We start from the raw sequence: 12,928 nt of genomic DNA, 5'->3' as shown, positions 1-12,928 counted from the left end.
AAACCTTAATGTTTCTTTGTATTCTGAATGACAGGCTTGCTGGATAAAGTATTCTTGGCTACATATTTTTCCTATTCATCACATTGAAAATTCCCTGCCACTCCTTTCTGACCTGTCAGTGTCTGTTTCCTTTCCTAGATTGGGGAAGTTCTCAGCTATGATTTGTTCAAGTACATCTTTGGCCTCTTTCTCTCTCTCTCTCCTTCTGGAACCTCTTCGGATATTGTTCCATTTGATTGAGTCACTTATTTCTCTAATTCTCCCCTCATGATCCAGAATTTTTTCTCTCTTTCTCAGCTTTATCTTTTTCCATAATTTTATCTTCTATTTTGCCTATTCTCCTTTCTACCTCTTCAGTTCTGGCTGTCAACCACCTCTAGTTTACCTTGCACCTCATTTATAGCATTTTTTAATTCATCATGACTATTTTTTAGTTCTTTGATCTCTGCAGCAGATTTTCTGCTGTCTATGCTTTTTTCAAGTCCAGCAATTAATCTATGACTATTATTCTAAATTCTTGTTGAGTTGTATTGTTTATATCTGTTTTGAGCGATTCTTTAGTTGTCATTTCTCCTGGAATTTCTTTTGAGGGGGAATTCTTCTGGCTTGTCATTTTGGCTAGTTTTCTGTCCCTAATGTATTTTAAAAGCTTGTTGTGTGTCCTGCAGCTGCAAGCACTACTGTATTAAGGAAGGGTCATCACTATCCAGAGCCTGGCCTTTTAGAAGGTGTTTTCTGGAGAGTGTCACTTGCTCTCTGTTGATGTGTGTTTGGTTACTTTATCTCCCTACTCTTAGTGATGTTTTGAGTCCTCCCCTAGGTGTGCTTTGATTTGTTCCTTGAAGTAGCCCTGGAAAGAAAAACAGACAGAAAACCAACAGAAAACAAAAACACACAAACAAAAAACCAAATAACAAAAAAGCCCATAAACATCAACTACTAGTAATCAACAGGATGGAGGTGGTGCTGATAGAAGAGGTCTTATCCCATACAAAGAGAGAAGTGACAGGGATGGGGGGAAAAAAGAATAAAAATTGACCAGAGAAACCGTATGGCTTAATCCAGAGAGAGAAAAAGGAAAATAAAGAAGGAGGCAGCAAAAAACAAAAAGAAAAAAGAAAGTTATCCAGAGAAACTATACTGCTTAATCCAGAGAGAGAGAGAGAGAGAGAGAGAGAGAGAGAAAGGAAAATAAAGAAGGTGGTGTGGAGCATGTATCAAGAGAATGGATTAAATATGTCTAATTAAACAAACCACCAGAGTAACCAGACTAGAGGATGGAAGAAATAAGGAGAAAAGGAAGGAAGAATATATCTAAATAATAAGAACTGTCAGAATTAAATCAGGCAGTGCAACAGTGCAGGTCTGGAAAAGGGGCCTTCTGGTTCACCAGCATCAATCCCACTCCAGTGGGATATCCAGTAGGTAAATACTCAGTTACCAGGCGCGGAGGGGTGTGGCGCAGAGGGGTGTGGTTTGGTGTAGGCGGGTCCTGCGTCCACTGTGGGCCCCCATGTCCATTTGCTGAAGTCCCTTCTTGTTGGTGATGGGGAGAAAAATAGCGATACCCAGTATCTCCTCAACGGACCGGTGTCCCAAACCACTCTGTTTAAGCTGGCCTCGCTCTGCCCGGAGCGCAAATGAGGCAGTTTGTCCCACTCTACCTACTCTCTTGCCCTGGAGTTTGGCTGGGATTCAAACTCCTGCTCTGTGTGCCCCGGTACTGGGGAAGTGCAGTTTGGCGCCAGTGGATATGTGGTTCCCTGTTGGCCGGCGCAGGCCGACTTTGTCCTGTCCCACAGCACTGCAGGGAGGGAATTGCTTTCTCCTACTGAGGACTGCGCCCCTGATCTAGCCACCAAGCCCCGGGCTGGCCGGCCTCCTCCTCAGATGTACCATCTGGTCAGGCTGCCCGGACAAGGGAAATTCCCCTCAATTAAAGACTGGTTCTTTCTCTGTCCCAGCCAGTTTGTTTTGTTTTGTTTTGATTTTTTCTTGTCCAGATACAGCCCTATGCTTCCCTAGCCACTCTTTCTCTTCCCTTTCTTTCCACAGAAGGGAATCCCTCCCCTCCGTTCGTTTTCTCTCTCCCAGTTCGCAGTCATGCACCTATGGCTTGTCAGGTTGTCCAGGTGGGTCCCTGGAAGTGCCAGTATCTCTTTTCCTCCTGGACTCTCCGAGTTCAAAGTCCTTTAGCTTCAACACTGCTTTGTTTGTGAGATGAGGGAACTTCGGATACCACTATTTATTTACCCGCCATGTTGGCCCCTCCCCTCACTTCTCCCATTTTGTAGGTTGCCTTTTAGTTTTGTTGATTTTTTCCTTCGCGGTGCAGAAGCTTTTATCTTGATGAAGTCCCAATAGTTCATGTTTGCTTTTGTTTCCCTTGCCTCCAGCAACATGTCCAGTAAGGATTTGCTGCAGCAGAGGTCAAAGTGGTTGCTGCCTGGGTTTTCCTGTAGGATTTTGATGGTTTTCTGTCTCACATTTAAGTCTGTCATCCATTTGAATTTATTTTTGTGTATTGTGTAAGAAAGGGGTCCAATTTCATTCTTCTGAATGTCACTTTCCAGTTTTCCCAATACCATTTTATCCCATTGGATATAGTTGGCGATATAGTTGTGAGTCCATTTTTGTGGTTCTGTTCTCTCCCAATGATGTGTATGTCTTTTTTTTGTCTCGATACCATACTGTCTCAAGGACTACAGATTTGTAATACAGCTAGGATTCCGGAATGATGATGCCTCCAGTTTTTCTTTTTCAGGATTGCTTTGCCTATGCAAGGTCTTTTGTGATTCCATACAAATTTTAGGATTGTTTGTTGTAGCTCTGCAAAACATGCTGGTGGTATTTTGATAGGGATTGCATTAAATGTATAGATTGCTTTGAGTAGTATAGACAATTTTCGTTCTAATCCATGAGCATAGAACGTGTTTCCATTTCTTTGTGTCTTCTTTAATTTTTTTCAAAACTAAGTCTTCTATAGTTTTCAGAGTATAAATCGTTTACCTCTTTGGTTAGGTTTTTTAGTTATCTTATGGTTTTTTGTGCAATTTCAAATGAGGATGATTCCTTGATTTCTTTTTCTGCTGCTTTATTATTGGTGTATAGAAATGCAACAGATTTCTGCATGTTGATTGTACATCTTGCAGCTTTGTTGAATTCATGTATTCTAGCAATTTTTTTGGTGGTCTTTCAGGTTTTCTACATAGAATATCATGTTGTTTGCAAGTACGTACGTGCCTCAAATTTTATATCTGATGATCAGAAAAATTTGGAATCAGATAGGCTAATATTTTACAAACATTTTAGGACAGTTGTTTTGCCTTGTGTGTGTGGAGCAATTATGCGGTCCTTTAAAAAAGTAGACCGGGAACCATGAGACTGGGGTTCCTAGCTCTGGAATTTTATGTTATTTACTTTATCTTCTTGGCTTATCCACCTCATTTGTAAAATGACATCATAAGATGTCATGAAATGACATGAAACCATAAGATGGTTTTATTTATTGGATTTTATGTGTGATTTCTGTAGTGGTGAGCAGATATTTTTGTGATTAGATAAAGTATAATATATCCTATTTTTATAAAGAATGGATACTTTGCTTTCTAATACAAAAGTTAATGCTTGAATAATGACAGTAATTTACTTAAGATCCTAAGGCAATATGATATAAACAGAGGAGTAATTCTCTGAGTTCTATGCTAATAAACTGAGGCCCACAATGCACATACATCACCACATCTGAAGCTTTAAGAGTAAAATAAATGGGTTTATTAGTAATAACTTTTTTTCGTTGCTAATTTTCAGCCCAAGGAAGTAATCTCCCCTTTTCTCCAATTTGAATAGTATAGAGTTAGTATTAGCCCCTTCCCTCCCAAAAAGCAGCTCTTCATCAATTTTATTGTTAAAATATTCTATGGGTTTTTTTTTTTTTTAATGTTTATTTAGAGAGAGCAAGAGAGAAAGCCTGAGTCGGGGAGGAGTAGAAATAGAGAGAGGGAGAGAATCCCAAGCGAGCTCCACACTTTCAGTGCAGAGCCCGTTGTGGGGCTCGATCCCAAGAACCAGAAGATAATGGCCTGGCCAAAATCAAGAGTTAGTCACTTAACTGACTGAGCCACCCAGGCGTCCCTAAAATATTCTAATAGTTTTAAGCTATTAATTTTATTCATCTTTGATTGAGATTTTTCTCATTCTTTGCTTGGGTTTATTTTACTTGTCTCTTGCTACTTTCTGAGCTGAAAATGTTTTTCGTTTATTCTCTTTTTTTGGTTTAGGAAAGAGTTTGCTAAGAAATGAGTTTGTCCCACAGTTAAGCTTTTGCCATAGCTCATTAGTTTTGATTACATAATAGTTTAACTAGTGTTAGTCACTAAGTACTTTGTAATTGCAATTTTTATTTATTTATTAACTTCAACCTAGAGTCATTTTAGGTGAGTGCTTTTTAAGTCAAACAAACGAGCAAGAATAACAAAAATGTTTGACACTATAGTTACTTGTTTTGCATTATCTTCAGCAAATGTGGACTAATTAATTTCTTCAGGGAGGGGCAAAGTAAATGAGTAAAACTAAAATATAAATCATGAGTTTTCAAAGAGAGATATGTGCTCTTTTATATATTTGTCAGTATATTTAATGGAACAAGAGCTCTAGCACTTTTAACTTAATGTCACTGAGTAGATTGGTTTTGTAAAAACTATAAAAATCAGGGGTGCCTGAGTTGCTCAGGTCATGACCTCACAGTTGATGAGTTTGAACCCCACATTGGGCTCTGTGCTGACAGCTCAGAGCCTGGAGTCTGCTTCCCATTCTGTCTTTGTCACTCTCTGTCCCTCCCCCGCATGCTCGCACATGCGCTGGAGCACTCTCTCCCTCTCTCAAGAATAAACAAACATTTAAAAAATTTTTTAAAGATACAGGTGGACAAAGACAGAGTAGAAAAAATACAGCTCTGATTTTAATATTTTTTTAAAAGTTTTTTAATGTTTGTTTTTAAGAGACAGAGACAGAGGGTGAGTGGGGGAGGAGCAGAGAAAGAGGAAGACAGAATCAGAAGGAGGCTCCAGGCTCTGAGCTGTCAGCACCGAGTCCGGTGTGGAATTACTCCTCAACTGTGAGGTCTTGGCCTGAGCCAAAGTCAGTCGCTTAACCGACTGAGCCACCTAGGCGCCCCATGCCCTCCTGTATCTTTATGAACATAACAGTGAAACAGTACTTGAGTGAGACATGTTTTGGTGGATTGTGTCACCGTTCAGCAAATATTCCTGTTTCCCTTCCCCTCCATGGAAGAGAGTGAGTATACCTCTTGCCCCAATAATGTTGGGCTTGGCCTCATGGCTTATTTTGGCTAATGAGATATGACAAAACATAATGTATACCATGTCTGAGCATAAGCATTGTCCAAGGTTGTGTTCCTTTCTCTTCATTGAGAACAGCATGCTGCAGGTGTTCTTTGTGCCTAGGACCCTGAATGATAAGGCACACAGAGCAGATCTGAACCTGCTCCACAGTCTGGACTGTCATTAGGTATGATCCTTCTATATCAGATTTGTTGAGAGTTTTATCATGAAAGGATGTTGTACTTTTTTAAATGCTTTTTCTGCATCTATTGAGATGTCGTCATATGATATGTATCTCATTCATTTCAGTATGCTGAACCGTTCTTGATTCCCAGTGATAATTTCCACTTGGTCATGGTATTATAATTTTTTAATGAGTTCTTGAATTCAGTTTGCTAATATTTGTTGAAAACTTTTGCCTCTCATTTTATAAGGTCCATAGTTTTCTATCCATGTAGCATCATTATCTGGCTTGGATTCAGGGTAAGGCTGGCCTCATACAGTGAGTTTAGAAGTGTTCCATTGTTTGGAAAAAAAGTAAAAAGTATTAGCATTAATTCTTCAAATATTTGGTAGAATTCTCAGTTAAGTAAGACATCTGGTCATGGGGTGTCATGGATCAGGAAGATTTTGATAACTGACTTGGTCTCTTTACATGTTACTGTTCAGATTTTCTGTGTCTTTAAGAAATTATCCATTTCTTCTTGGTTATCTAATTTGTTGGCATATAATTATTCACAGTAGTCTCTTATCCTATTTTGATAGTGTTGTAATTTTTTTTTATTTGAGTCTTCTCTCTCATTCTCAGTCTCACTTAAAGAGTTTTAAATTTTGATAATCTTCCCCCAAAAAAACAGCTCTTAGTTTCATTAATTTTTTCTATTGCTTTTCTGGCTTCCATTTACTTGTGCTATGATCTTTATTATTTCCTTCCTTCTGCTAACTCTAGGCTTAGTTTCTTCTTTTTCTAGTTCCTTGAGGTATAAAGTTAAGCTTTGTATTTACAGTCTTTCTCATTTCTTAATATGTGCCACTATTATCTATAAACTTCTGTCTCTGAACAGTTTTGAAGCATTCCATTGGTTTGGGTGTGTTGCATTTCCATTTTCATTTGTGTTGAGATATTCTTTGATTTTCTTTTGTTTCTTATGGGGTATAATTGACATGTAACATTAGTTTCAGGTGTACTATGTAAGGACTTTATATATATTATGGAATAATCACCACACTAAGTCCAGTTAACATCTACCACCATACATAATTAAAGAGTTTCCTTGTGATAAAAATTTTAAGATCTACACTCTTAGCAAATTTAAAATATTCAGGGCAGTATTAGGAACTATAGTCATCATGCTGTACTTTACATCTCCATTTCTCTCTCCTCTTTCTGAGATCCCTGTCATACAAATGTTAGTTTGCTTGATGTTATCCTACAAATACTGTAATCTAGCTTCACTATTTTTCCATTCTTTTCACTTTTTTTCCCTCTGATTGGTGAGTTCCTATGCCCTCTGTTTGAGTTCATTGAGCCTTTCTTCTGCTTCATGCTATTTAATCCCTCTTGTGTATTTTTCAGTTCAGCTAATTTAGCTTTTAGCACTGACTTCCACTTGGTATTTATATTTCCTGTCCTTTTGTTGAACTTTTCACTTTTTTAATCTATTCTGAGTTTTGTGAGCATATTTAGGATTATTAATTTCAGCTTTTTACCAAGTAATTTACTATCTCTCTCTTATTTGACTCTCTGTTGGTTTCTATGCATTAGATGAAGTAACCCCCTCTCTCACTCTGAATGGTTGGCCTTGTACAGAAGCCAAACCTTAAATTCAACTCTGCCCTAGCTTTTGGTTGTCTCTTAATCCTTTGTGTTTGTTTAAGCATCTTATTTATTTTTAATGTTTATTTATTTTTGAGAGAGGGTGAGCAAGGGGAGGGGCAGAGACAGTGACAGAGGATCTGAAGCAGGCTCTGCACTGCTACCAGCAAGCTCAAGCCCAATATGGGATTCAAATTCATGAACCTGTGAGATTATGACCTGAGCCAAAGTTGGATGCTCAACCAACTGAGCCACCCAGTGCCCTTTATCTTATTTTTAATAGATCCCTGTAGTTGGGGGTGTTCCAACACTAGTTAGTTATGCAAAGCAAGGGAAGACCTCAGTCAGTACCTAGATTGAGGCTGATAAGCCAGAGCCTTAATTAGGCAGTAGCTTTTTAAAGAATGCTAATATATACAGTCCAGTGGGACCACAAACATGAGACTCACTGGCCATCAGAGCAAGGCAATCCGATTGTGTTGCCTATGTGGCAGTCGTGAAAACTGGGGCACCAGGCAAGTTTATTAGCTCCTTTCTGGGAGATTCCACAAGCTCTGAGGCAGAGGGAGAGCACAAAGACCATATCCTCTGGTCTGTATTCCCTGAGATCACTTCTAGGCTCCAGATGTGTGCCAAACCTGAAGTCTTTCCCTAAGGCTGAAGCTCCTGCTTCAGATATAGAGTTATATCTAGTTATATATAGAGTTTCTATCAAATAAATTATAAAGTAAAACTACAAAGAAACAAAAATATTTAACTCTCACAGAGACACACTTTGGAAAAAGGAAAGTTAAAAGTAATTGGCATCAGTACAATAAATTACATCTATTGATATTTTAGGGGGAAGTATTACCAGAAGAAGCACTACTGAAATACTTTTAAAATACAGCATCATTGCCACAACACATGGAGACATTTCCATAAAAAATTAATGATTTTTACTTAATTTTTCGGCCCTCTTTGAATTTACATTTTGAAATTTGATGTTCTACTGCAGTTCCAATTGCATGTAGTATCTCTTCAGGATACATGCACCCTTGAAGCTGAAGTGTATCCATTGTTGGTACCCAGTACTTGGGTTTTATTTTTTATCCAGCCATCCAGTGTGCCTTTTGATTGGTGAGTTTACACCACTTACATTTAGAGTGATTATTAATACGTAAGGACTTACTAATGTCATCTTAATTGCTTTCCGCTTTTATATTTCCATTATTTTTTTTTCCCTCTTTTTTTGGCTACCTTTGTAAATTGGTTATTTTTCATGGTGGTATGTTCTGTTTCCTCCTTTGTCAATTTGCTGTTGGTTTTTGTCTTATTATTGATGTTCCAATTTACCTCCTGTTTTGCAAATTTCTTTAACAACATATTGTTGCTGTAGTTATTTCTCCTGCTTTTCCTTTGACTTTTATTCTGTAGTTGAAGAGTTGACACATCATCCTAATACAGAGTGATGGTTTTCTAAGGTATATTTTTACTTTTACCTAGTGTGTTGTATAGTTTTGTATGTTTTTATGTGGCTAATTAGCATGTCTTCATTTTAGCTCGAAGAACTCTTTATCAGATTGCTTGCAAGGCCGATTTAGTGGTGGTGAACTTTATTACTTCTTCATATCTGAAGGGAAACTTTGCCATATTAAATATTCTTGGCTGACAATTTTTTGTCTTTCAACACTTCAAATATGTCATTATGCTCTCTCCTGGCCAGTGGAGGTTCTGCAGAGAAATCCATGGATAGCATAATGGGAATTGCTATGTAGGTTACATTTTTTGGTTTTGGTTTTTTTAATAAGATACCTTTAATATTCTTCATTATTGATTTGTGACAATTATGTCTTATAGAAGGTCATGGAGTACGGAGATAAAAGGGTAATTAGTAGACTTGGACATACAAACCTTTCTTCAGGTTTGGGAAGTTCTCTCTCTCTCTCTANTTCTCTCTTTCTTTTTTTAAAAAAAAAAAAAAAAAAAAAAAAAAAAAACTCTGCCCCCTTTCTCTCTTCTTCTGAAATCCTAGTTTATTCTGATATTTGCCTTTTTTATGGATAATCACCACTCACATAGACTTTCTTCACTTTTTTTTTTAACTCTAAGTTCCCTCTTCTGTGTTGTTTCGAACTTCTTATTCTCCATGTCAGTTATTCTTTCTTCCATGTGGTATGCTTCATTGTATATGCTCTGTTGCATTCTTCATCTCATTTATTGAATTTTCAGCCCCAGAATTTGTTCTTTTTTATAACTTCATTCTCTTTGGTAAAAACAACAACAACAAAAAAAAACACATCATTTGTTTGTATTTTTAATTCCTGACTTCATTGAATTGTCTTTCTGAATTTTCTTAGAACTTGTTGAGTTTCTTCATTACAGCTATTTTAAATTCTTTATTATTTAGATCAGAATACTCTGTGCGTGTGAGCTTGATTGGTGCAGAATATAATTTTCTTTTAGTGATGCCCTATTTCCTTGATTTTTCATAACCTTTATAGATGTTTATCGGTGCTTTCACATTTGAAGTAGAAGATATCTCCTTAATTCTGCTTATTGTCTTCAGCAAATGGGATGTTATGTAGTATTGTTATTATATTTTTCCTCTTTTATGAAGAAAGCTTCTCGTTGTCTTATCCCTTCTTTGGGGTACTTCTATAAAGCTGTTAGGTTTTCTCTGGTTCCTATACTTCAAGTTTGTGCTCTCTGTCTCCTGGAGACTGCTGTCACAGTGTCACTTGACATCCTGCACAAGGAACTACAGACCGTGAGGGGGGGTGTGGGTTTAGCACTGGGTGCTCTCACAGACCCAGCAGGAGTGGTACTCCTTGCGAAGCACAATCCCTCTTAATACCATCTGAAATTCTTACCTGCTTCTTTCCCACTATCCTCCCAACTCCCAGTTATAGAGCTCCCACCTTAGTACTGCAGGTGCCGAGGGCGAAAGTGGATTTCTCTAGTTCCCATACGTAGGCACTCACTGATTTCTTTTCCCTTGCAGAAGAGGTTACCGCCACCAGATAAATTAGCACCCTCAGTGTTTCTTGGCCAGGAAAGTTGCTCTTACTGCTTTGCCTGCTGCCAGATCCCTATATTTTCCCTTTATGGTTATGTGCTAGAGTCTGCCTTAGGGAAGGCTAGACTCAGGCTCACGTTCTCTCTCTAATGAGTGAGTGCCTGTTCAGGTCTTCACTCACCTGATTTTTGTCCCACAGTGGCAAGAGGGGTCTAGGCCGTTTGGCTAGCTCCTCTGGTTCCCCAGCCCTTACAGAGGTTGCTTTGCCTCTTCCTGGCTGCACTGGTGGGTGAGACTCCTGCCAGGCTCTTTGGAGTAAGGTGATAGGTCTGAGAACACCCACGAGGGTACTTTTGTTCATGTATGAATGTCAAATCTTTTGATTAAAAACAGGGATAAGCAGGAGAAACATTTTATGCCAGCATGTTGCTGACCTTACCAGGACCATCAGATGTTCACTTTAAAAAGTTCACTTTTGCTGCAGGGTAGAGAAAAGCTGGAGAGGTCAAAAGTAGAAGCATGAAATGAGGGAACATTCATGACTCTTACTTCCTAAACTAAAGCTAACACAAGCATTGCATTTCATTTTATTTATAGTATTCTATCATTTACAAGGTTACTTTAGCATTGGTCTAATAGGATTTTCCCAATGAATGAGAAATAGTAAGTAGTTTACATCATTAAACCTACAAAGTGATTTTAGAAGGGAAAATGAAAATATATATTTATCAACAATGGCTTTTTTAATTACTGTAAATATATTGATATGTACTTTACAAAAGGAAGGATGCCATTTATATTTGACATAGGCTATTTGCTTAATGTGGTATACTTTGTTTATAAAATGGAAACTTAGAAAATAAAACATTCCATCTAGAGGGAGAATTACCCAAGGTAACATTACATAAGAATATGAAAATACCTATATCCTTGCCAGTCTGCTTTCCCCCCACTTGAAGTTATAAAGCAAATACCAGAGCTACTGAAAACTCTGACTGTCCTAGCAATACTTACAATACACAGAATTGAATTTTACCTTACCGATAAAACTTCCTATAATGAGATTTTGATAATACTAACAATGTAGGGAATGATATTTTCACTAAATGCTGTCTGATTTAAACTTCTATGACAACTATTAGCACTGATTCAAATAAAATTGATTTTACTTTAATTAGGTAATTAAAAACAAAGGCACTTTATATTGCAATAGCACAGAAATTTTTTTAAATATTTTTTTATTTATTTCTAAGAGAGAGAGAGAGAGACAGCGTGAGCAGGGGAGGGTCAGAGAGAGAGGGAGATACAGACTCTGAAATAGGCTCCAGGCTCTGAGCTGGCAGTCAGCACAGAGCCCGACGCGGGGCTCGAACCTACGAACCGCGAGATCATGACCTAAGCGAAAGTCGGACGCTTAACCGACTAAACCACCCAGGCGCCCCAAAAATTTATTTTTAAAGAGAAAGAACCTCAGGCAGACTCTACACTCACTCAGCATGGAGCCCGATGTGGGGGGCTTGGTCCCATCACCCTGGGATCATAGCCTGAGCCAAAATCAAGAGTTGGATGCTCAACCAGCCAAGCCACCCAGATGCCCCCTAGCAGTTTCTAATTACAAACATGCCTCATAGAGACCAAATCCTAAAAACAGAATAACATCAAAATGTTTATGAGATTGTCATAAAGATGTTTAGTGGCTACTGGTAAGTCAGTAAAATTAGTAATAGAAGTGAAAATTTTTGCATTATATGATATTCAGATCTTAAGTACTAGTTAGAAATTGCATACAAAATGGTTTTGCTAGCCATAATTAGTTTTTTTATTCATATAGAAGTAAGGTTTTTTAATTTAAAAAATACTTCTGGTTACTGCTTTCTACAATTATGGTTGAGATCTATAAACCACTATCAACAAGCATACATAGTACTAGCATTGTTATTTTTTCAGTAATTTTGGGATGAATCCTTTGAGTTATAGTACACATTATCACTAAAACAATATTTCACAAAATAATCTACATATAGAGTACTTTGTCATTTAGAGATAGTGCTATTGGAGTGCCTCGGTGGCTCAGTCGGTTAAGCACCTGACCCTTGATCTCTGTTCAAGTCATGGTCTCAGTTTATGTTTGAGACCCATGTGGGGCTCTGCACTGACAGCGTGGAGACTGCCTGGGATTCTCTCTCCTCCTTTCTGCCTCAAAATAAATAAACTTAAAAAGATATTTACTACTGACTCCATTTAAATGTAAACTTAATTGGTCACACTGGGAAATAGATTCCAGATTTTCAGGACCATGTTCTTTTTAAAGAAACTTATGCCTGGATGTAGAATATATCCTATTTATTCTTTATAAGAAATAAAATATAGGAAGAAGTATTGCATAGTGGTCAGATATTTGAGTTCTGAATTCAGGTTGACCATTTTACCACTTTCTGCCTAACTTCGTAACTACCTGAGTCATAAGAATGGAGGTAAAAAGTATAAACTGTTGAGCATGTTATTTCACAGTAATTACATTGACTAAGCTTTCTCTGTTAGAATTCTGTTAAGGTTTATGTTCAATAAGTATTCATCTTAAAATAAGATTATTAAAAACATGGAATATACTTTCATTTTTATGTTTACATTATACATAATTTTTTCTTTCATTGACTTTTTTTTCTTTTCTTTTTTTTTTTTTGTCTTAGGTCACTTTTCACATCGAGCCATACAGCAATCGAGATGACCAAAACATGTACAAAAATGTCAAATATATTATAGACAAGTGAG

General features: G+C 37.5%; 1 protein-coding gene across 3 annotated transcripts in view; it reads left to right on the top strand.

Annotated features, from left to right (window-relative positions):
- The window catches only part of MANEA (mannosidase endo-alpha), a 68,704-nt gene that overhangs the window by 50,070 nt on the left and 5,706 nt on the right, over positions 1-12,928 (top strand). For all 3 annotated transcript variants that reach the window (XM_077774689.1, XM_077774687.1, XM_077774688.1), the window contains exon 4: positions 12,847-12,923. In XM_077774689.1, coding sequence (XP_077630815.1) covers positions 12,847-12,923 — 77 coding nt within the window. The remainder of the gene's footprint in view (positions 1-12,846; positions 12,924-12,928) is intronic.

Source organism: Crocuta crocuta, unplaced genomic scaffold, assembly GCF_008692635.1.
Source record: "Crocuta crocuta isolate KB4526 unplaced genomic scaffold, BGI_CrCroc_1.0 scaffold247, whole genome shotgun sequence".
Classification (NCBI taxonomy): domain Eukaryota; kingdom Metazoa; phylum Chordata; class Mammalia; order Carnivora; family Hyaenidae; genus Crocuta; species Crocuta crocuta.
Note: the sequence above shows the minus strand (reverse complement) of the source record. Positions and strands in the feature narration are given on the sequence as shown.